General features: G+C 36.2%; 3 protein-coding genes across 5 annotated transcripts; 2 read left to right on the plus strand and 1 right to left on the minus strand.

Moving 5' to 3' along the window:
- Positions 1–111: 111 nt before the first annotated feature.
- On the plus strand, positions 112–11,360 carry Pan2 (PAN2-PAN3 deadenylation complex catalytic subunit PAN2). 3 transcript variants are annotated; one of them, XM_076428517.1, is made up of 21 exons: positions 112–580; positions 1,399–1,586; positions 1,842–2,011; positions 2,082–2,202; positions 2,276–2,472; positions 2,571–2,784; positions 2,864–3,000; positions 3,093–3,245; positions 3,425–3,521; positions 5,348–5,581; positions 5,649–5,894; positions 6,198–6,444; positions 7,155–7,334; positions 7,423–7,589; positions 7,774–7,942; positions 8,017–8,536; positions 8,687–8,904; positions 8,990–9,119; positions 9,285–9,506; positions 9,591–9,852; positions 10,105–11,360. In XM_076428517.1, the coding sequence occupies exons 1-21, from the start codon at positions 499–501 to the stop codon at positions 10,117–10,119; spliced, it is 3,969 nt and encodes a 1,322-aa protein (XP_076284632.1). In that variant the 5' UTR covers positions 112–498; the 3' UTR covers positions 10,120–11,360. The 3 variants fall into 3 exon arrangements, with proteins under 3 accessions (XP_076284632.1, XP_076284634.1, XP_076284635.1); XM_076428519.1 differs by having other exon boundaries at positions 6,198–6,417; XM_076428520.1 differs by lacking the exon at positions 112–580 and adding an exon at positions 607–1,187.
- Positions 11,361–11,453: 93 nt separating this feature from the next.
- LOC143211101 (uncharacterized) lies at positions 11,454–13,610 on the minus strand. The gene is made up of 3 exons (XM_076428525.1): positions 12,596–13,610; positions 12,137–12,293; positions 11,454–12,058 (listed from the first exon to the last, which is right to left on the minus strand). The coding sequence occupies exons 1-3, from the start codon at positions 12,747–12,749 to the stop codon at positions 11,653–11,655; spliced, it is 717 nt and encodes a 238-aa protein (XP_076284640.1). The 5' UTR covers positions 12,750–13,610; the 3' UTR covers positions 11,454–11,652.
- Positions 13,611–15,972: 2,362 nt separating this feature from the next.
- LOC143211099 (beta-galactosidase-like) lies at positions 15,973–22,892 on the plus strand. Its single transcript, XM_076428521.1, has 9 exons — positions 15,973–17,406; positions 18,260–18,410; positions 18,499–18,562; positions 18,660–18,754; positions 18,900–19,127; positions 20,044–20,221; positions 20,911–21,032; positions 21,763–22,170; positions 22,274–22,892. The coding sequence occupies exons 1-9, from the start codon at positions 17,375–17,377 to the stop codon at positions 22,673–22,675; spliced, it is 1,680 nt and encodes a 559-aa protein (XP_076284636.1). The 5' UTR covers positions 15,973–17,374; the 3' UTR covers positions 22,676–22,892.
- Positions 22,893–23,796: the final 904 nt, after the last annotated feature.

A 23,796-nucleotide genomic window follows, 5' to 3' on the forward strand; every position in this document is an offset into this window, starting at 1 on the left:
ATTTGAAATTCCTCGCAAATTCTCGACGAGTTTCGCGCGCACGATGCGCAGTGCGATCTGTCATCTATTTAGTGAGTTTCTTGTCCTTGCCATTGGCGTGACTGGCAAACGCGGCAAGAGCAGATGTCGCCACCTTCAAGGACGTGTTACAACCTTACACGGGTGAAACGCGCAGAAAAGTGGAATCATGAATTAAAGGTGTCTCGATGACTGGGTCAGCTCTTCCATCGTGATAAAAAAGTTCCGGTAGCGTTGCGTTTCGCCCGGTTTCTATCATTTTGATCGTGCAGTGCTGTTGAAACCGGGAATATCGGTGGCGAAGTGTTTCGCTTGTTGCACAGTTGCCAAGGCGACTAAGGTGCGTGGCTTTGTGCGTGTGCGTGTCTGAAAGTGTGCTATGAAAAGAGAACGATCGTCGGGACGACAATTCTACGGCTACCTTCGCGCCGATGGCAATTCGATGTTTTGAAAAACGAACAGCCTGAAGACGGGAATATTATGGACTACCCGGTTTTGGGCCACTACGACCCGTCCGTAGAGGCCACGGCCGAGAGCGGCGGTGACGAGCAAGAACTCCTTTGTAAGTACTCTCTGTATCTGTTTGAACGGTGTTTCTTTCTCGCGAAGGCGCCAAGAATTTCTCGCACCGTGCCAAACTGTATCCAATTGCAAACTCGAAGACTCAGCGAGGCGCGAAACCCGTTCGCTCCGTGACACCCGACGCTCGGATCATGGTGCGCGATCTAGCGTCCCACTGCCACAGACGAATAAAATTCGAAACAGAAATCCCTCGAATATTTTCGTTACCGAATATCGCGATATAATACTCTGTATAAACTATTGGTATTTCGGTGATCGATACTTCAAACTCTTTTTGTAAACACCTTATCTATATCTATGTCATGATACATCGATTCTTGCCAATTCTTATCTGCCGATTCAACAAACTGTTATTGACTGCTATCTGTCCTTCTATTGTTTTCAGGCATTTCATTTTGATACAGGTCAGCTGATCGTTTAATCACATACTTTAGCTTTTTGTAATTGGAAAACCTGATTGTTGCTGACGTAGTGAAATTTCACTGCTTTCTAGGGGATATCAGAGTTTTTTAAGTTATGAAAAGATTGTTGACCATTTTAGTAACCTATGTGTAACGCTAATATGTTATCGCAAGTTACATTGAAACGTACGGTCGAAGGCTGTCGCTCGCTTAACAGCATCGGACCAACTGTCGTTGTCTCATCACATGAAACAGAAACCTGCGATACATATGATAACGTAAACGTGTTGACGTTGGTCTAGTCTCGTTCATTTATGGTGCTGTTAAGCAAGCGGCAGCGTTAATGGCTACCAGCATGCAGAATTTTGTTGGTCAATTTTTGTGTATTTTATTACAGGGGAAGAAACGAATTATGTATTATCCACCGAAGAATATGTACCTGCGACAGAACAGTTCGGAGAAGATTTTGCTGGGGCTGAGTTCAATGAAACTCGTACCTTACTCGCTGATGGGGGGGATAGGTTCGGAGTTTCAACTGTTACTTTCGACACTGCCGAGGAGCTTATGTGGATGGGGAATCAAGGGGTACAGTAATTATTATTAAGGATGACAATTTAATCCATTTGCATTACAACCCTACATAGGTGACCAAGTTCAAAAATCTGAGATGCTCGATTGATAGTTAAATGCATAGATTATTCCATGCTTGCCAAGCAAGGACAGTGGTTGTGTGAATATTATTTTGCTTGTGGATGCAAATATGTTAATACTGTCAAACTCTATAACTCAGGGGATTCTGTCTTAAATTATTCATTTATGACAAAATATAAAACTTTTTAGGGTCATGTAACATCTTATTATGGTTCTGATTTACAAAAATATACCTCTTTCCAAGTGCACGCTGCACACGAAGTTCGACATATTCATCCGTTAGATGAAGGAATCTTAATTTTGACACAGGGTTCGTTAAGATGTCAATTACGAAGAGGCATACCAATATTTACTCACACGTATGTTAAGCTGAAACTGTATACTGTATATAAAATCGAATTAATTTCTTAATTACAAATAATGTTATAGGTCATCGAATATGATAGACATGCAATGCATGCTCCAAATTTCTCCTACAAGATTACTAATGGGGGGACATCAGGATAAAATAATTGATTTTAATCTTACTAGAGGGAAAGAGACTGGCGTAGTAAGTGTCTAAGAAAATGATTAAAGGTCCATTCCTGTATACTGATGTATATCTAATTTTCTTGTATTTGTAGGTAAATGTAGGGGAAAGTGGTTGTGCAATTTTAAGGCAGCATAGTAGACTTATATGTGCCGGTAATCCTGCTGGAAGAATTGATCTCAGGGATCCAAATACATTATCAGTAGAACACACTTTCGATACTCATAGCGGATCTCTTAGCGATTTCGATGTACAAGGGAATTACCTTGTTACCTGTGGTTTTAGTAATAGGTAAGAAATGAAATCTGCCAAAGAATTAGGAGATTTAAGATAATTAAATGTGTTATATTTAAACTAGTCTATCTTATACTTTAAATCTGTGACTTTAGTCGTCAGGGCCTCTCAGTAGATCGTTTCTTAATGGCGTATGACTTGAGACAAATGCGAGCATTAAGTCCTGTTACCACTCTGGTATATCCCCTTTTATTAAAGTTCCTACCCAGTTACTCGAGCCGTTTAGCTGTTGTATCGCCATTGGGACAAATGCAACTTTTAGATACTATCTATGCAAATGTACAACCATCCGTGACATGCCTATATCAGGTAAATTTATACAAAAATATGTCTTTGAAACAAAATCACCAATTACATTTTTTTACACACAACCTTTTTGTATTGGAAGGTTGCTACTGGTGGTGCTATGATTTTATCATTCGATGTATCCTCCACATCCCAATGCCTTTGCTTTGGAGATGCAGCAGGTTCCATACATCTTATGTCTACAAACACACCAGAACCACAGTTTAATACGTTCTCTCGGTTAGTAATTTATATCGCAATAAAAACGGTAAAAAAGTTGCAAATTCAAGAGAGAAAGGTAGAGAAGGATCTGAATGCTTTGATTTATTTAGCACAACAGAGTTCGCTGACCCAGCTGAACAAATTCATTCTGTTTATATACCATTTGATGATGATGTTACACCGTTAAGTACAATACCTATTATCTATACTGGACATCCCTTGTTGAGTGATTGGTCAGACGAATACTTAAAAAAAGTTTATAGGTACGTTACTGTGATTGATAGATGTTTGATTACACACATTTCACCTGTTAATTGGGAATAGCAAAGTACATTATAACATAATTGTAAATTTTTAATAGATGAATTTCCCGATTAACAAGTTGATAGTGGTAAAATAAACTTGAGAGACTAATTAGATGTTTTGTTTGTATGCTTCGCAGGAAAACACCACCAATTGACTCTGAAATTTTGCGCACAATGAAAATGCAAGGGACAATAGGTTATGCTCCAAATCCTCAGGCATTTCGCAGAAATCAAGTGAGGAAACAATATTCTCCCACTTTACTACAGTATTCTTCTCCAGCTTACCTAAAACTCTCTTAAAATCCAAACTTCCTGTGTTTCCCTTGTTCCAGTATTGCTCCATGATTTCCAATCATAATTATGTAAGATAAATTCTGTGTTATACTCTTGATGTTTATAGTTCATAGACAAAGAGATCACACAACGAATTATTACTGTTGAAAGTTGTGAGCATCTACTTGTCTTTAAATTTGAATTGTTCAAGTCGTTCTCAGAGAACGTTGTTTTGTTTTTTCTTTTCATACGGAATGTATAATCATTAATATGCGTTCCATATATGCTGACACACGTAGTGTATTAATTGAATCAATTTTGAAAGACAATATTAACTCCATGAATACCTGCAGATAGGCCCTGTCCATAATTTTATGGTTGCTTTGGTGGTGTAATGCTAGGTGTAACCATTGCAATGAATCAGAACAATGAATTACTCGAGACAAAGTATCGAGCTCAATATGATTAAAGCTTTTATTTTGTAGAGGAAACAAGATATAATATAACGTGATTAAGACTGATAATGTTTCGTGATAAATATTGTAGTCCATAAACAACGTTAAAGAAACGTGATATATTTTCGTAACTAGTCCAACAAGTATTCTAATTAATTTCCTCTACAGTAATGTATGAGGGAAAAAGATCTTAATGAGACAGCGAACGCGTGTACGAATATATTTTTACAATATTCTTTATATTTTTTTTAGTTCCTATATTCTTTGGTTCTGATATTAATATCTCCTACCAGTTTATTACATTTACCTGTGATCCCATTTCTGCCACTAAAGAGATATAAATATATAAAGCCATAAGTTCTTATTAGAAGATATGTGTGTACTTATAAGTCTCCTATCTTCCTTGAATCATAAGGAGTTTCTTAGAATTAATTTCGAGCATTTCTAAATTTAAGTATGAATAAAACAAGAAAGGCAATATCAAATTTTCTGTTTTGTAGTAATAGCACTTTGATGGCTGTATGAGAAATATGAGAATGTAATTGTTAAGGAGCAGCGATTGCAATTGCCTTAATTTTTTTTACTCTATGTCTATATAAATAACAATGTGCCAAGAACAATGTGCAATGAATAAATGTGCTCTAACATTGTGGTATATATCGTTGTACTCGATAATTTGCAATAACTGTTGTATTTACTGTGTTGATATGATTCTAGAACAATTTTAATTAAAAATAATTTTTGAGATTTTTGCATTAAGGAGAGCAAATTAAAGAAAAACGGCAGATAAGTAATGGAGGATGTTGCGAGATACAAATCGAGTATAGGATATTTTATCTTTAAAAACAGCATCTATTCAGAGATAACAATATTTTTAAAAACAGCTATGAAACAAAGATAAATATTAATATTTCATATCGATGTGTACAATTTCAAAGCCCCGTACTTTGCCCTGTCTTTCTAGACCCCACCTTCAAGCACAATGTGTTTGTAACTGATGCATTTTGTTTATTCCCTTTCTACGGTTTGTGCTCAATAACCTTATTACGCTTATTGTTTGTAGAATATATATATACAATATATTTCTCAAAGAATGTATAATCGACAACAGTTGTATTTGATTGAAATAAAGATTGTACGACACAAACGTAAGCCTAACTTATTGGCTCTCGGTCCCACGCGTGTTTTAATAGGTATTATTTATTTTTTCACGGTCCAAATTATGTTGACAACGACACACGCTGAATTCTCCAGCATGTATCGCGCGTACAAAGCCGTCCCGAAAAAGACATTCGACTAATTAAAGAAAAATAAATAATACCTCTTTTGCAGATACCTTACAATTTGGAAAAACGACGTGGCGTAGTTGCGAAGCTATTCGCGGGGGACTCACGCTCTAAAACCGATGATGGCACGTTTGTGGCCATACCTAAGAGATACCGTAAAATCGAGGTGAAATACTCACGCCTTGGTTACGACGAGTTCGATTTCGATCAGTATAATTGTACCAGTTTCTGCGGTCTGGAAGCTACACTTCCCAATAGTTATTGTAATGCTATGCTACAGGTAAGGTAATCTCCAACTGTCTTTTTTTTAATCTGTTCAAGAGAAATATAATTTACGTATTTTTCAGTTACTTTACTATTGCGAACCTGTGAGAATAGCGTTGCTCTCGCACTCATGCCAAAGAGAATTCTGCCTCTCTTGCGAATTGGGATTCTTGTTTCATATGCTGGATATATCTCGAGGATTACCTTGCCAGGCTGCGAATTTCCTTAGAGCGTTTAGGACTGTTCCTGAAGCAGCCGCATTGGGACTTATATTAAGCGACCTGCATCCTGAGACCAAAAGGAAAACTAACTTGATACGCTTGATACAAGTATGATACAAAATATACAGTTGTAGTCTCGTTTCGAGGATTGCAAGGGTGTGGGATGCGCCTTCTCATTTCTCGCTAATGCAAAGAGGGGTTTTCAGTAGTCAAAAGCGCTAAATAAAAGATCAATCTAGGCCGCAGTCGCCCTCAAAAGTCCTATTTTTACGTTTACGAGGCGTAATTTGCATTATTCGGAAGCATACAGCTGCGAATGTAGCTATTTTCATAAAGCTGCGAGAGCTACTCGCACACCGCTATTGATTGCACGTGGGCCAGGAGTTTACTAACTACTTTAACTTTTTTCAGAGCTGGAATAGGTTTATTCTGCATCAAATTCATTACGAGGTTCTGGAGACAAAAAAACGGCAACAGGAGGAAGAGGAAGCAGCCCGTCTTAAATCTGGTCCGAAGTATCCTCCGTTCGTTTATAACGAGCAAGACTTCCCTAGCATCTTGCAGGACATCGGTTCACGGTATAGAAGTCACGATGAAGAACGGAAAAAGAGGAGAAGGCAAGAGGAGGATGGTAAATATATGTGGATCACGTCGAAAGGTAAACACAATTCATGTGTAACCTTCACATTGGGCACTCTTTGTGTTTATTTTTCATTTTGTATCCGACCATACGTTTGCACTTATTTGGCAATATATCCCAAGAATATTAATGGCAATTATGTTCAACTTTTTTTACGTTTTTTCATTCATGAATAATGTTTTGTTTTAAATATGCTACTTTGATATATTCTTAGGATATTACACCTGTTTTCGTTTTTTTTTTGTTTATGCTACATAAAAATAGCGTTCTCCCGTTGCTTGCTCCATGCCATTTTTTATGAATTTCATTCGATCCTTTTTTTTATAGGAAAGAAGACATTGCTTTCCGCGATTGCATGATCTATTTGTAAAAATAAGTATCAACGGTATTTTCAAATTTAAAACAATCTTTAATTCTTTGTTTTCTTTCGTCCAATGAGGGTGATACGCGTATTGTGATAAGAAAAAAACTTAAGTGGAGTTAATCTAAATTAAAGTAATTTTGAAATACAGACTGTTCCGTGTTTTAGATACACACAATTAATATTTACTCTAAGCTTTTGAATGTATATACAAATAATATAAAAGTGTATTCTTCAGCAGAATTCTACTAAATGAGTTACCGAACAAAAAATAGAAATAATTTTACATTGTTTTTTAAATTTGTGCGTAACTAACTATTATTAAGATCGCTTCGTTCATGTTTTAAATTGATCTTTTTGCGGGTAGACAAGAACGACAAAAAATCTATCGAAGAAAACGAAGTGCGAGACGAGGAGACAGAGATCAGTCGTTTGTTCGGATCCGAACAAACGCACATACATCGTTGTCTCAAATGTAGGCAAGAAGCTACCAAACATTCCATCATGTTGCTGTGTAACTTAGTTTATCCGGAATTAACTCACCCTTGTAAGACAATATTTAAGCTATGCGTATCCCATGCGTGTCGAACACTTTTCTCGTGCATTAAACGAGCGAATTTTACCTTTTTTTGTAGCTGAGGAGGTTCCGTTTACAAGTGTTCTTGCCCGCAGTTTAAGACCCGAGAAAATTACACCTGCATGGTGTGACAATTGTCAAAAATTTACACCCACTCTCCAATCTCGACAGTTGACTAAACTACCTCAAATATTGGCACTGAACTGTGGTTTAGATACACAACAGGTACATAGAACACAAACTTGTACATACATCCTAAGATTAAAAAGAAGAATGAATGTTTTTCCAGCAGGATACTTCCTTAATTTGAACTACGAAACTATCTCACTACTTTCTTTTTACTAGTACTATAACTATAAATATAAGCAATATAATTATGCTCAGGTGTTTTAAATCGGCATTATTTTAGGACAAGTCGTTCTGGCAAACTCAAATGGATATCGTTGTTCAAAAGGTATTAAGTGGAAAAGAGAGTAGTCCATCTTCAAGTCCTGTCCCTGTTACTGTGAAGCCTTGTAGGTACGGTAACAATTGCACCCGAATTGGTTGTAGATTTAGGCACGTGGGTAGAGATTCAGGTACGCTTATTCAACTTAAACATGTTTCTATCACGACTAAACTGTCTGCAGCAATTATTTCATCTTTCTCATAGAAAATGCATCGACATCGCCTGTTACACCTCCTACAACGACTACAACGTTGATTGCAACTCCACCTAGTCACTTATATTATTCGCATTCTTGGATTCCACACAATATTGAAATTTCCTTAAAAGGTAATGGCGAGCTAAGCATAGAAAAAATTAGTAGTCCAAAGAACGACACCACTGAAAGCAGTAAACGTAAAAAAGAGACCGTGGTAGAAAATGGTCAGAGTGACAATACGCCACATGATTCAAAAAGTTCTACAACAGACTCGGAAACAAAGGATTTAGAAAATCATGTCGCTACAGTAGCAGACAATGGAGACGAAGATGACACAAATGCGACTAATGAGCGTCCAGAGGAAGTGAGCAAAATGCAGTACAGTCTCAGTGCTGTTATCTGCTACATAGATGATAAAAGTAACGAGGACAGGAGAAACATTGTTGCGTTGCTACGGGTTGGGCCAAATTATCATAAAAGATCAGCTGGCAGTGCAGTGTCGCAGTGGTACATTTTTAATGATTTTTGGTAAGTAGAAGAATTTGATTTATTTACGAGTTTATATAATAAATTGTGTACATGGAATTTCTAAATATTTATTTCAGTTTGTCATGATTGTTAGGAATCTCAGAATTTTTGTGTTGTAAATTAAATCCTAAATTTATTTTCTGTTTGCAGCATATCAGCAGTGACTCCACAAGAAGCAGTTTGGTTGAATTTAGATTGGAAAGTTCCCTGTGTTCTGCATTACACAGCTGTACCGGCACCCGAGCCAGCACCCTTAGTTAGCCCCCTTACGTATGACGTGTTTGGAGAAGACAAATGCATTGCACGTAGTGGAGGAACTAGAGGAATTACATTTACTCCGTTGACGTCCGACGAAATGCCGAAAAAAGGTTCGAAAAGCATAGGTTGTAAGAAAAGATTTTTGAGATTGTAACTTTGTGTCTATAACGGTCGCGAATGGAATTGGTGTTTCAGGAGAATTGGTCGGTATCGATGCAGAATTTGTAACATTAAATCAGGAAGAGTCTGAACTTCGCAGTGATGGTAAAATGTCTACCATAAAACCAAGTCACATGTCTGTTGCGCGAATTACTTGTATCCGTGGGTATGTACTTATTATCTTATCCTATGAAATAGATTGAACATGCCCCTACAATTAATTAATAAATGAATTCCAAACATTCATTTCTCTTTTCCTCTAATCTGTCCTCAAAAAGGACAATTATAAACACAGTACTATAATTTGCTAAACATATAATTTCTCCAACAGGCATGGTCCTTTGGAAGGCACCCCTTTCATAGATGACTACATAAGCACTCAAGAGCAAGTGGTTGATTACTTAACAAAATTCAGTGGTATCCAACCAGGTGACTTGGACGCGAATTTCAGCAGTAAACACTTAACCACTCTTAAATCAACTTACCAGAAGTTACGATTTTTAGTGGATAATGGGATAATATTTGTTGGTCATGGTTTAAAGAATGATTTTAGGTGAGATTATCTTATAAAATCATTTCTAAACTTAACAAACAGATACCATCAATGAATAACTAACATTTTCGTTGATTTTCGCAGGGTAATAAATTTAGTTGTACCACCGGAACAGATAGTAGATACAGTACTATTATTTCATTTGCCTCATCATCGTATGGTATCGTTACGATTTTTAACGTGGCACTTTTTGGGAAAGAAGATTCAATCTGAGACACATGATTCAACGGAAGATGCTCGTGCAGCTCTTGAATTGTACCGCAACTATAAAGAGTTAGAGAGTTCAGGAAAATTATCAGAATCATTGAAAAAACTTTATAATGTTGGCAATCAATTGCAGTGGAAGGTAGGGAAACTGAGTGCGATGATCACGTTTGACTGCCGAACCACTCAAAAATTCCACAAAGTCAGAATACAAAACTTCTCATATGAGTACTTATTTAGTTCTTCGAATAAATTTATTTTACTCGAATGTAAATTAATTTTCAAACTTGGTTGAAGCATACTGTCATCCAAATGCGACCGACGCGGCAGTCGACGTATGAATAAAATACTTTACATTGTTTCGTTTATATAATTATGCTTTTATTTTAATTAGGTGCCAGACAGCTGATACGAGGATGACCCCCATGAGGAAGTACATGATTTCATCGCACTAGGCAACGAAGGCGAGATTTAGGTGATGGTTTCGAAGCACAGTGTAAATAATTTAAAAATTGTGTTTCGTAAAGCATCAGCTAATTTGTTTGGAACACTTGTTAACAGTGTTTCGAGATTCCATTTTGCGGCGAAATCATGCGCTCCTCGTTTTCGGAAATAACTCTCATGGTAGAAAGAGCATTTGCGGGTGAAATATGACGATGATGTCGCAAAGGTTAATATTACGGGTACAATTACATTCTCTTTTTACGATACCACTTTGTCCGATCGTTTATTATAATATCTGTTACACGGAGCATGAGCATAATCGAATTTATCGTACGTGAATCAAACTGATGTCTGATCTTTGTTGAACTAATCATGTAAATTATTAAGGCAATTAACGAAATGGAATTCTTGTTGATCATGGTTTTAGGCAGCGCGTATCTTATACGCCGTGTTGGCGGCGATTTTGTACATATTGTCCAATAGTGTTTCGAAGAGCAGTATCAATCCCACACTGCCCGAAATATGTATCAATATTTATTTTAATTTTTGCGATATGTTTTTAACCGCAAAAGAAAATGCAACGCAGTCCAGTTACATATATACAGATACGTGTATATAATTCATAGTATTCTAGCAGTAATTCTGAATGGAGAATCGATATGAAGGTAACGTTTCATGATTTCCTTTTATACGTATCTTTTCTAAGATATTAACTTTTGTACCATTTATCGAACAACAAAACCCGGGACAAAAGAAGCGAAAAAACAGGCTGTTTTAATTTATTCTGCGCACTAAAACAACTAGATGATGTTTTCTAAACGGTCCTTTTCTATGAAGCTCGCGAGACAAAACAAAAAAATAATACTAAAAATAGTAGTATATTTTACAAAAAAAAAAGAATGATTGTATTCATAGATTATTTTTATATAAATTTTATCAATATCAAAAAAAAATATGAGGGCAAAATACTGTTAAAATCTATGAAACGAGATGAGATTATTGAAGCGTCTATTTTTTTATATCTGGAAGGATTTTATTATGATTTGTATGTGACAAAACTTACACGTTGATCCCGATGAAAATGCGATCCGTAAAAGGTGATGTAAACAGATCAGTAGCACACTATGGTAAACAATAATCATGCATTTGTTTTGTGTACACGATGTCATTGTGATTTTTCAATAAATGATCCTACACGAAAATAAACTACTACGATTGTGTCAATCTATATTTACCTATAACATTTATGTACATGCAGGGTGTATCACTAATCTCAAAGTTTTGTTTCAATGGCACACTTTTGTTGCCGATGAAGTTTACTATACCTAATTTTGTCTTTTATCTCTGATGCTTTATAAAATGTAATAAAGGAGTTATTCGATTTCGAAAATCTCGTCGAAGATCATATCAAGCTAATGACTGCGAGCTTATTATAGTTTTATTGCACAAGTGAAGAAATGCAGTATACAAGATGTGTTTATTAAAATTTTACAATTTATTAATTATTGGAAGTAGAACAATGATGTCTCCGTTGCTCCAGAGATCTTACTTCTAATTCGTGGACGATATTGAAAATTTTTAATTTCGCCTCACAAATTAAGTCATCGTTGAATTGTCTCACCGTTGTTTCTATGCTCTTGAAAAAAGTGGTTAACGGATCCTCGCTATTTGTTGCATTGAACCTTAAAAGTTCAAGTATTTCGTCCCTCTGCAACGCTCTGTTTTCTAAAATATTTGAAATGTAATCGTTTTCTATTTTCATTCTTTCCGTCTTGTGGGCAACTGCCATTTCCGTTTCATCGTCTGTTGACGTTTGTGGTTCGACTTCCGCTGGTGAAAGTGTAGTTTCTAATATTTCCGCCGATATTTCGGAGGATGATTCTCCGGTGTTCGGACTATGAACCCTATGAAATTTTAATTATATTTATCATTTATTATTTTTTCATGATTTAGCACTGTGTTTGCATATAAAAGACATTTACCTTCCCTCGAAACAAATATTATCTAAGAAGTTTAATTGTACCAACAGTGGCCATTTGGACTTGGACTTTACTGCCGACCCAGTACCGTACTTCTGCCTGCGCTTTATTTTGGCATATGAATCCTTAATATTTCTCCACCGCCTTTTACAGTCGACAACTACATAATAATAACGTAATAACATTTTTTGCAGGTTGCTTGCGAATATTTTATATAGGAATGGCGATACTGTCGAAAACAGCTGACATATTACGGCGACATGTGGTTTACACAATATGTTGTGTGACAAGGTCACAACATCAGACAAATGTATCAAGTGATAATATGTTTCCTTTGAATAGATTCCAATTTCTTCGAAGGATTTGAAATTCGAAATAAATTTCGATCTTATTTTAACACATCAACAGGTTCATTGGACTAGCAGGAAAATAAACATATGATTATGTGTGAAGAATGCTTACTTGGTTTTTGTAATGTGTCGGATATCTCCCTCCATAAATTTTCCTTCGTTAAATAATTTTTATAGTCCACCTCACTTGGATCATAAATGCTGGGATATGTAGAGACCATCTCCACAAGCTTCTTGTCCTCTGCCGCGGTAAATTTCCATGTCATTATGCTCGTAACTTCCGCTCGCACAACTTAAAACTGCACTGGACAATGTCGCGTTTGACTATAATCGTATTTCGAGATTTACCGATCTTCGTGATTCAAATCTTTTGCAATTGTTGATGAAAATTCTATGGGGTGGCTAAATACTTTTAATAGATGCGTGGTACCCTGTAATCGTTGTAGTGGGAATTTGTGTTTTGGAAAAGCTATGGCTTGAAAATTAGGATTGGTTAGGATTTGTCAGAGAGTGCCCTTTTGATGAAGTACTGAATGAGATTTCAATTATTTTCCACGTTCGTAAAACCAAATTTTTGAGATTTCGACAAATCCTTTAAGATACGTTCATATATCACTACAGATTACAACATATCCAAATTTGGACAAAATCCGAAATAGTATTACGAAAATTCCGTATGAAATTGTTTGCGTATGGACTGGTTGTGAAACTATGGGTCGAAAAACGCGTGCGTTTGCGTCTGGACTGCAGCTGAAGGAATGGGTCGACAACCGCGCGCGTCTGCGTCGGGTGCAACATTTGAAGGTCTGGAAGCGTGGTATGAACGCAAACGTGTGCGTCGAACACCTATAGGAAACCGTCTGATGCATGTGTTTGTGTTTGGACGATGCTCTTTCTTCTTTCTTCTCAAGTGAAAAAGAAGGACAGACATACTAAAATCATCGCATCGTATGAACGCGAACGTGTGCGTTCAGACGCCAGACGCATACCAGGAAGTTATGACGTATAGCGTAGAAATCGCAAGACGCAGCGTCGTGTCGCGACGCGCTTAGGAAATTCCACCTTAGCACGTAAATATTCTCAATAATCTATCTGAAGTTTTTTACTTCACCGCTACTTTTTAAACCAATGGCCATAAAAGGTGTTAGGTAGCGGCCAAGTTTGAATAATTTAGCCCTCCATGTAACCCTTTAAAAATTAAATAGCGTTCTTTTAAACTAATTTTTACAAACGCTTTTTTCAGTATTGCAAGAGGTATTTCTAAGCTAACGAACTTGGCCGTATTTTGTTTGATCTCGCAACTTTTTACGGCCATAGGAACTTGGCTCCTGTTTACAGGATGGTTTTGTTGGGATATGTATAAGACAAGTTCTATTTTTAAATATTTTCCACATTGAAAATACTGAAAAACTTGATTACTTTAATCGAATAATTTTTGCCACGGTTCGTATATCTAATCGGATTGACAGTGCATCACCTGAGCAACGAAAAGAAATAATAAAAAAATGTTTTTGAGAACGAAAGATATTTCCGGGACTCGATGGATAAAGAAATGGCACGTTTGGCGCAGTTCCTCGATTTTTGGAAGTCGACGGGGAAGCAACGTGTGCGGTAAAAAATTAAACATATAATAATCTGTACGCTGCATGTCCGTCGCGTTCAGACACATCGTGCCCTTGCTTTTATCGCGTGCGATGAATGCCCGCCCGCCGCGCTTCTCGTTAGCTCAATTTTACGATCTAACTGCAACAACCGTTATTTTTCGTAATTCTGTGGCAATTACCCGAGCCGTAGTTTCGATGCTCTAAAACCGTGCCGACCTCGGTAATTACATCGGCTGTGTAGCGTTTTATGGACTGCGACTACACGGCGGCCCCCGCTCTGACTACCCCTTCCTCGTCATCCCCCTTCACTCCCTCGCAAGGGAACCACCTGAAATTGATTGTAATAACCAGACGAAATTACAAACGCCGCGGCATTACGTGTAATTCGCGGAAAAAAGCGCGAAAAAACCCGAGAGAGCCAAGCCGTTGACTGTTCGCGTTACGAACCGGTAAATGAGGTTTTACGATCCACGGATACAATTTTTCGATCCATTAATCGACCCTCTGTTCTTTGTACCACTTTTTCATTCTTTTAGGCGACTATTAATATCGGCAATGGCAGCTTGTGATTAGGATAAGCAACGAGGAAGGCGGTCGGAACGGATGAATATGAATACTGATCGATAAGTTTAAGCTTTAAATAGTTTAACACGGATGAAATTTTCATCCTTATTCGTCCTTTGTACCAAATTTGACACATTTTCAACTGCTTCTAAAAGAGCAGTCGGTCCCATACATATGTAGGTGTACTGTTTGTGAACAAATAATATTATTTCAATTTTTATATGAATTGCTTCTATTTATATATTTTTTGAAAGTGTTGAAAAATCTTTCGTTTACTCTGGGTAAATAAGAATTTCTGGGCAATCGGTATACATAGTCCCCTATTCGTAAGAACTTCTAGTTCTAATAGCGGCACACTTTGAATTTTCGTTAATATTGTATACTAAAATGTAAGAGATGCTAGATGCCTTTAGGTAAAAGTAAGAACGTATTTGTAAAAGTTCAGAATCAGTAATTGATAAAACACGTAATCTAAAAATTTTTTAAATTACTAATATTACCTTTTGACAACATGATCATGACACAACTGTAATTATATATTATATATATAATTATATGGGTATAAACAACGGGTATGAATATTCCGAGAGGCGAGTGTGTGACCGGTAGAAAGAGAGTCTGTGACCGGTAGAAACTATTTGACTGATTGACTGACCGGTGAAATCGTCTACTGACCAATATCCAAGGAAGGACAGCGTATAGGAACTGCGTCCCCAGTTTGCGTCCGAAACTTTCATCGTCAATTAAACCACTAAATACAGTTGAAATAACATAGTGTTTGATCTGTTTTTAATTAGAAGAATGCCACGAATATATTGATGAAAGTTTCATAAAAAAATAAGTAATAATAAAAACGGGCCTTTGAACTGTACTGACGGCTGCGACTCTCCGCGTTGCATTAACAGTGGTTCACACTTCACACCGATATACCCGCGCCGCGATCAGATTAGTACAGTGGAGGGGATATTCTTTTGCGTTTCTCGTGTACGACCTTTTTGCGTTTATAGAGGATTTACTGTATTAATATATTATTTTGGCTACATTGAAATTATTAGTGGAAAATATAAATTTATATTTAGCTCCTGTGCCTTGCAATTAATGCACAAACTTTCTATTTTGCATAAAGATCCTTTTTACGTCGATAGAGGCATTACTGTATTATCTGTGCGATAACTGACTCCTACCCTACCGTCGGCTACTTATTATCTGCAGAAATAGTGAACCCGGTCAGATCGTTACTGAATTAGATCGTCGAACCGTCGGACCGGCAATGTAATTTTTGTACCGTGTGAGTTCGGTCAGTGAAAACATTATTGGACAATCGAACACTTCGGCTGTCAGTTATTGTAATTAGAAGATGTTGTCTTTCCTGTTAGCTCTGACACTGACGAGTGCGTTTGGAGAGGTAGTGAATGTTCACGAGAATAATGTGAGTATTATCATTGTATAGAAATTATTACACTGCGAATTTTATGTATTTTCGATAAGCATAAATAGGTGAAAACGAACAGGTGTTGGAAGAACGTAAGAATAATGTTGTTTTCAAATTATTGATATATTTGACAGGAAAAATTTGTTTAATTTCCTTTTCTTGCATACGATGCATACGAATTTTATTTTTTTATTAAATTCCGCAGCCTAGAAATGTTACGTATATTTGAGCTGGTGTTTTGGAATATCATGAGACTCGTGGTAAAGATTTCAAAGAGAATTTAATATTTTTTAATTGATATTAAATTGTGGATGTTTCGGCAAATTTTCTATGTGAAAAGAATACTACCTTGCTACCTCACTATCGAATTCGACCAGCAAAAGACTTGTAGTTACAACCACTGTACGATAAGAAAATTAACAGTTGTGTATCAGTTAGCAGACTGTTTAGCATGTCTGGTTATATGCGCAAGTTACATTCTTAGAGAGCTTAAGGATGAAAGTCGCAGATTTTCAGCCTTTCCAGGCTATTTCGCCCTTACGTGATCATCTTTAAACGTTTGTAGCTCATTGCAATGTTGACCGATTTCGATGAAATTTTCAGTATGCATATAAGTTACCGAAATCTATAAAACGCATTTTTTAAATTATCGTTACAGGCCCAGATAAAAATGTTGACAAAACATCATTTTTAAAAATTTTGTATAATTCCTACCAATTGCAATCGTATTAAATTTTTGTTTAGTTATTCTCTAGCGAACTAGCCGGTCTAACATCTTAAAAAAATTCAAGTCCTGTGGACCAATTTCTAAAAAGTTATGCTATTTTTAAAGGTGTCCACTTTAAATTGTCCCTGACTGTATATTGTAATATATGTATATCAAGAATCCCGTGTGCTCCCTCCCCTCACCTGGTGACACTGCCTACATTACAATAAGTCCTTTCCGTCATCTGCACTGTTTTTTTCACGATGATAAATTGCAATTGACCTCCATCATCATTTCCACTTCTCACTGATTAGTTTAAGACGAGTTTTATTTGTAGAAGTAACCGAAAACAATTAATATACACGTTTCTATTCATAACAATCATGGATCATTTAATAGAGTTGTGTTAGAGATCTGCTCTAATTTGTGTATTTGTGGTTGTAGGAGGAGACACAGAAACTCGGATTCGAAGTCGATTACCAGAACAATCAATTTTTACTTGACGGAAAGCCGTTCCGATATGTATCCGGCAGTTTTCATTATTTCCGTGCGCCGAAACAATATTGGCGGAATAATCTAAGAAAAATGAGGGCGGCTGGATTGAACGCTGTCTCGACGTAAGTGAAGTCTCTAATCACTTAAATAGATCGACTTCTACACAAACCATTCAATTATCTATTTACTTTCCATTCGTACATAAATAGTACCTTGCTTTTCACTATTGTTAACTGATAATATTAGGTTGTTGCATATGAAATGACCGATTTTAGAATACGACTCTTATAAAACGTTTCGATCAAGCAATGCTGTTACTGTAATTATAAGGCAACCACGTGCCTGTTGCTTTTATAGCTTGGTACGTTTAGTGTTAATATCGTATGTTCAATGTTTTAATCTAGACGTATAATTTTACTTTTAAATAAAGTATATTTCAACGTCAACCAACGCGACTGTCGTGTATTCCTTTTATATGCCTGGAAAAATAACTTTTCATGATTTTTGGTCAAAATGTGGTGATTAATTAACTTACTAATCGTCGATGGTAGAAATGAACTACAAAATCAAGATAACAATCTTGTAAATGAAAAACGTGAATGACCATAATATCTTATTTTTACCGTAATACAGTCAAGAAACTTTAAATTTTTAAATAGAAGTACATATAAGTATTTCTCGATAGATACCCAATACATTGGATACAAAATTAATCGGACATTTCATGTGCAACAACCTAATACACATAGATAAAAGAGAATAGACTATAGAAGTGAATGTATGCATTTGTTAGAAAATATTCGAGATTCTCTTAAATAGAGCAAAAGTCTAATTCATATATGTATAGTTTCGGAAAATACATACGTTCGCGCGTCGCATTATTCAGATTCGATCGAGGCTGTACATACATTCATTGCTTCGTTGTCACATCATTTTCTAAGAGTCTCTTATAGAAGAATAATCTTTACACAACAGTTACGTTGAATGGAGCCTACATCAGCCTGAAGAAAATCAGTGGAACTGGTCAGGTGACGCAGATTTTGTAGACTTTTTGAATATTGCTCAAGAAGAAGACTTGCTCGTTATCTTAAGGCCTGGTCCTTACATTTGCGCGGAAAGAGACTTCGTAAGATCTCCATTCTTTCACTGTGTTCGTCCTTTGCGTACCTATAATATAATACAAAGTATTCTACTTTTTATCCTACTTTGCTCAGGGTGGTCTGCCATATTGGTTGCTCACGCGTGTTCCGGATATTAGACTGAGGACAAATGATCCACGTAAGAATTTCGGTGCATTTTGTGCTTTTTAAACTAATTATATTCCATTACAAGTTGAACTAGAGTTTTCCAACATATTTCTGTATTTATATTGTAGGTTACATGAGATACGTAGAAATATACTTAACCGAGGTGTTCAGTCGAATTGAACCTTTGTTGAGAGGAAATGGAGGTCCTATAATCATGGTTCAGGTAAGCCCAATATTTTTCATTTTATTTATTATTTTTTAAATAATCTGATACATTTATACTAAGGGCCTCTATAATGTCGTAAAGTTTAAAACACTGCTTTTTCTGGGTAACTCGCGATATGCGAGTTTCGCATTCGATCTTTCAGGTGGAAAACGAATATGGAAGCTATGCCTGTGACCATGATTACCTGAATCGTCTTCGAGATATCATGCATGAGAAAATTGGTTCAAAGGCTCTCCTGTTCTCTACTAATGGACATAGCGACAGTTTGTTTCGTTGTGGATACACGCAAGGTGTTTACACCACTATCGACTTTGGAATAAGTACGAATGTAACGGAAGGCTTCGAAATTATGCGCAAGTACGAACCACGGGTAAATATCAATAGCTAAATATAAATTGAATGGTGTTTTCAAGACATTATCAGCTGGCCCTCTAAAGTGATATTAAGGCGACATCAATATATCGAAACAAATTTCTACAAAATTCAAAATATTATCGATTCTACATATCCGATACACTACTGATAGCAGCACCAACGGTTAGCTTATCAAGAAGATTTGTACATTGATTGTGCTGATCTCTTGATTATCAAAACACTCGACATTCGATTGCCGTATTGCATAGAAAACAACACCTGATCTAAAAGCTTCATGAAAGTTAATTGAACGATAAAATGTAACGTAATTAATTATATTTTTAATTAATCTAACAGAGTGTTACATACCGCATGATTTGACGATACGATGATTTGATGATAAGATAACTGTAATATGTTATGTAATATGTAAGACAGTATCAGGATTAACTGGCGTAAATCTGTAAGTAATATCAGACAGTTCCTTTATGTGAGCAGTCTTACTGAGAGTATAAGATGGGAACAGCTTAAATAAGCTGAATTTTGTTTCAAAAGGGAAATGTTTTCGGTCTTGTTAAATAACCTGCAATCAAATACTAAATTTTCGATGTATAATAAATTCTAAAAATAGGTTTATTCACTGACAGTAAGAATGTCTGACGACAAATTGAAAGACCGATGACAGTAAACCAATTACCTCGTTTTCCTAAGAAATTCTCACGTCACCGTATACTACTTGATCGACTAAATGGTTGTAACTCCCAATGTATATTTCAAGGACTAGAAAACTCAGTCTTGTTTAATTTATAACTACTCCTTAGATTTTTGCATAAGAATGGGCGTTTTAATTGTGTACGACAATTAAACGTGGCGTCTAGTAATAACAACAAATTCGTTATGTCATCTTATTTGTACATTCATTATTCCCACAGGGTCCACTCGTAAATTCAGAATTTTATCCCGGATGGGTGACTGACTGGCGACAACGGTTTAATCGAGTAAAAACTAGTGCAGTCGTGAAAACCTTGGACGAAATGTTGGCAATCGGTGCTTCCGTAAACATGTACATGTTTTACGGCGGCACAAACTTCGGTTACACAGCTGGTTCTGGTGAGTGCAAACTTTCCTTTCGCTTGACTGTACTTATTAAAAAATAGAATATTTCGTTAAACTTCATCTCCAGAAACCAAAAGTTTTTACCTTCTTTTGTGGAATCCTGTAGATTTCGGCGAGAAAATACCGGCAATCCATGTTTTAATAGTAGGAATCCACTGATTTAGAAGTTATGCGTGTTTAATAACATTGTTTATACATATTTGTGTTACATAACAATATGAAACGTGCGTATTGCGAAAGAAACTTTTGGAGAACCTAATATAAACTATATCGTATTTACGTTAATACTCAACAATACCCAATTACATAGCTGGTATTGTTGAGAAAAAAAGTCGATAAAGAATAGTGTTCGTATGTCAAATGAAACAATTGTTTAAATACTGAAAGAAGTATTTTACCAAATAAAACTTTCACTTGGCACGCCATCAATCGTGTGACTTGTTTTCTTAAGGATTGTATTTGCAGTAATTTGCACACATTCACACTCATGTCACGTGCCATTGTAAGTTCCCCGTTGAAAGATTGGAATGATTCTATAGATTTAATAGAATGAGAGTGATGTATACTTCTTGAATCAACACGTTTACATAACTACACATACAATACATAATATTTGTGTACACAACGCGATTCAATGCAAAACCCTCTAACAATATATAAAATTATTGTAACTAACTGCACAGGTGCCAAGGATGGTAAATACGTGTTTATGCCGCACCTTACTTCCTACGATTTCGACGCACCACTAACTGAGGCAGGAGACCCGACACCGAAGTATTTCGAAATAAGGAAAGTTATCTCGAAGGTACGAACCACTAATAAAATTTAAAACTGGCAAGGTAGTTTTATTAATTTAAGACAAAAATTAGTTAAAATTGGAAAGACATTAGGACAACACTGTAGAAGCATAAATGTAGCGTTATTTGCAACTTTTTAAAATCATTAATGAAGGAAAGAACTTTTTATTTGGCTCCTGTTTTACGTTTTTGATGTATACATGTTTAATTTGCATAATAATACTAACATAATAGACAGCGGATCTTTGTGTAAAATAAAAATTTTCTATCTGAATTGCTACATCCTGGAGTGAGATAGAAATTTATTTTTTCTTTTAATATGTTTAAAATAGGTTGGAAGTAATAAAACAGTATTGTACAGGGTGACCATTATAAAGCGCTACAGACGAACATCTTCAAAAATATTGATTACTAGCTGTACCCGCGACTTTGTCCACGTGCAATAACAAATCATCTTTGGCCACTAATGACGTCACAACTTTTGAACAAATGGACTTTTTCGAATGTGGATTTCTCCTAAACCTTCCCGAAGCAACGCTGCGTCGCAGCGTTCCATGCCAACGCATGGAAGAACTTCCATCTGAAACATTTTTGCGTACAATCAATATTTTTTGAGATATTCGTCTGTAATGCTTAATAATGTTCACCCTGTATTTAAGTTCTTCTAATTTATTTGGTGGTTTAAGTTACTCATACGCATTTTATTTTTATTATCGTACGCGTTATATCATGTTCCAGTATTTACCGATGCCGAACATATCTCTCCCGAACGTATCTGCCAAAGGTGATTACGGATCAATTCTACTTTCGCCAATCGTAAACCTCTTTGAACCTGCTGGCCGACAACTCTTGGGAACGGTAGTTCTTGAGAAATCAGAGCCACTAACATTCGAGGCTCTTGGATTGTCCCATTGGTTGGTACTGTACGAGGCAGATTTAATAAATAGCACAACCGATCCATCGATTTTGCACGCAACAGTTCGAGATAGAGGATTAGTCTACGTGGATGATTACTTAATCGGATCATTGACTCGCACCGACGACATCTATGATATAGCTATCGAAAATCCTTATGCACGGAAGTTGAAGCTACTGGTTGAGAATCAAGGACGGGTGAACTATGGACAAGGCCTTTATGACTTTAAGGTTTGTTAATGATGACTACACTATGGATTTTATGCATTGGCAATACAGAGTGTCCCAAAAATGTTCGCGTTCCTTTGAAATTCATTTTTGTTCGTCTTAACAGGGAATTTCAGAGGTAACGTTAAACAATGCCCCCATCAAACATTGGAAAATGACAGGTTACCGCCTAGATGATATCGGCATGATCAGGTCTCTGCCAACGATTACGCTGGAAAACGGAAGTCTTCGCAGAGGTCCAGTCATTCTTCGTGGAACGTTCACTATTACTGGAAAACCTTTGGATACTTACTTGAATACCAGTGACTGGGGCAAAGGTGTAGCATTCATAAATGGACGCAATCTTGGCCGATATTGGCCAACAGTTGGCCCCCAAATAACATTGTACGTCCCTGCGCCATTTTTGACGACTGGAGAAAATGAGTTAGTTTTAGTGGAATTAGAATACGTACCGAATAGCAGAAAAATGAAATTACAGCCCACACCGATTCTTGATTACAAGCTGTAATCAAATACTGTAGAAGATTGTTTTTGTCCTGGATAAGGATAGAACAAATCATTTCGTTTCTAAATAGCAGAAGAATCATTTAATTGATAGGTACGACGTTTGTATTAGCATCAATCTCTCACTATTTCTAAAATAATTCCACTGAAATGATCATTTCACGTTTCATCATGTCTCCCATAAAAGAGATTATTGACAGTTATATAAAATAAATGAATTTGAAAGAAACAAAAAAATAATTTCTCTGTTTAACACTGTTAATACTATTGTTAATCATTTCACGTTTCATCATGTCTCCCATAAAAGAGATTATTGACAGTTATATAAAATAAATGAATTTGAAAGAAACAAAAAAATAATTTCTCTGTTTAACACTGTTAATACTATTGTTAATACTATTTTAGTGAACCTTCATGTATCACATGTATATATATGTTTAATTTCAAGAAAATTAAAAGTTACGTAGTATCAGATATATGTTTTCTAAGATAAGTCGAAAGTTTTGTTATAAAAGCCACACTTTTCCACATTGGGGAATAATATTTATTCAGACTTAAATATATTATAAGCGATTTATTTGTCACATCATCAAACGCAATGCCGCCCGTAATGCATAGTTGTCGAATTACTTTCCACGTTAGCATAATTCACGATACTTCGAAGGGGCGTGTACAAATCGTGCGATTGCTCGTGCGATCGTAAACTGGTAATCACAGAGAACTGTCTTTTGCATATTGCAACGATGAATTCGATCACCTGAAAGAGCGTTCACTGTTTTATGCAGAATAAGAGGAAAACCTCAAATAAGGGCTTATTTGATTTTTTAACTTTGAAGTTCTCAAATCAAAACCGCAAGATTGCGTCAAATAAAGTTGAATGATAGCACTGTGTGATAGATGCATTTAGGTTTAAAGGAAAATTCGAAATAATATCGAGAAGTTCGTTTGGTGCAAAAAATGCACTGATCGTTGGAGCGGCGAGGCCTGCCCATGTGTACAACTACATTTACTACTACTACTTCTACAGACGAGTACAGCGACAAGGTAGAAATAAAAATGAAATGAAGTGAAATGAAATGACTCCCTCTCCTCCCTCTCCTCCCTCCCCCTCCGACACCCTACGTT

The sequence above is a fragment of the Lasioglossum baleicum genome, chromosome 8 (genome assembly GCF_051020765.1).
Source record: "Lasioglossum baleicum chromosome 8, iyLasBale1, whole genome shotgun sequence".
Classification (NCBI taxonomy): domain Eukaryota; kingdom Metazoa; phylum Arthropoda; class Insecta; order Hymenoptera; family Halictidae; genus Lasioglossum; species Lasioglossum baleicum.

Excerpts from the sequence above, each read along its gene's own strand:
- LOC143211099 (XM_076428521.1), top strand. The coding sequence starts at position 17,375 with ATGAGGGCGGCTGGATTGAACGCTGTCTCGAC. Across the intron at positions 19,128-20,043 it reads TGCGCAAGTACGAACCACGG|GGTCCACTCGTAAATTCAGA; the intron begins GTAAATATCAAT and ends TTATTCCCACAG. Across the intron at positions 21,033-21,762 it reads TAAGGAAAGTTATCTCGAAG|TATTTACCGATGCCGAACAT; the intron begins GTACGAACCACT and ends ATCATGTTCCAG.
- LOC143211101 (XM_076428525.1), bottom strand. The coding sequence starts at position 12,749 with ATGACATGGAAATTTACCGCGGCAGAGGACAAGAAGCTTGTGGAGATG. Across the intron at positions 12,294-12,595 it reads CGACACATTACAAAAACCAA|TTGTCGACTGTAAAAGGCGG; the intron begins GTAAGCATTCTT and ends ATTATTATGTAG. Across the intron at positions 12,059-12,136 it reads AATATTTGTTTCGAGGGAAG|GGTTCATAGTCCGAACACCG; the intron begins GTAAATGTCTTT and ends AAAATTTCATAG.
- Pan2 (XM_076428517.1), top strand. The coding sequence starts at position 499 with ATGGACTACCCGGTTTTGGGCCACTACGACCCGTCCGTAGAGGCCACG. Across the intron at positions 5,582-5,648 it reads ATTGTAATGCTATGCTACAG|TTACTTTACTATTGCGAACC; the intron begins GTAAGGTAATCT and ends CGTATTTTTCAG. Across the intron at positions 9,120-9,284 it reads CGAATTACTTGTATCCGTGG|GCATGGTCCTTTGGAAGGCA; the intron begins GTATGTACTTAT and ends TTTCTCCAACAG.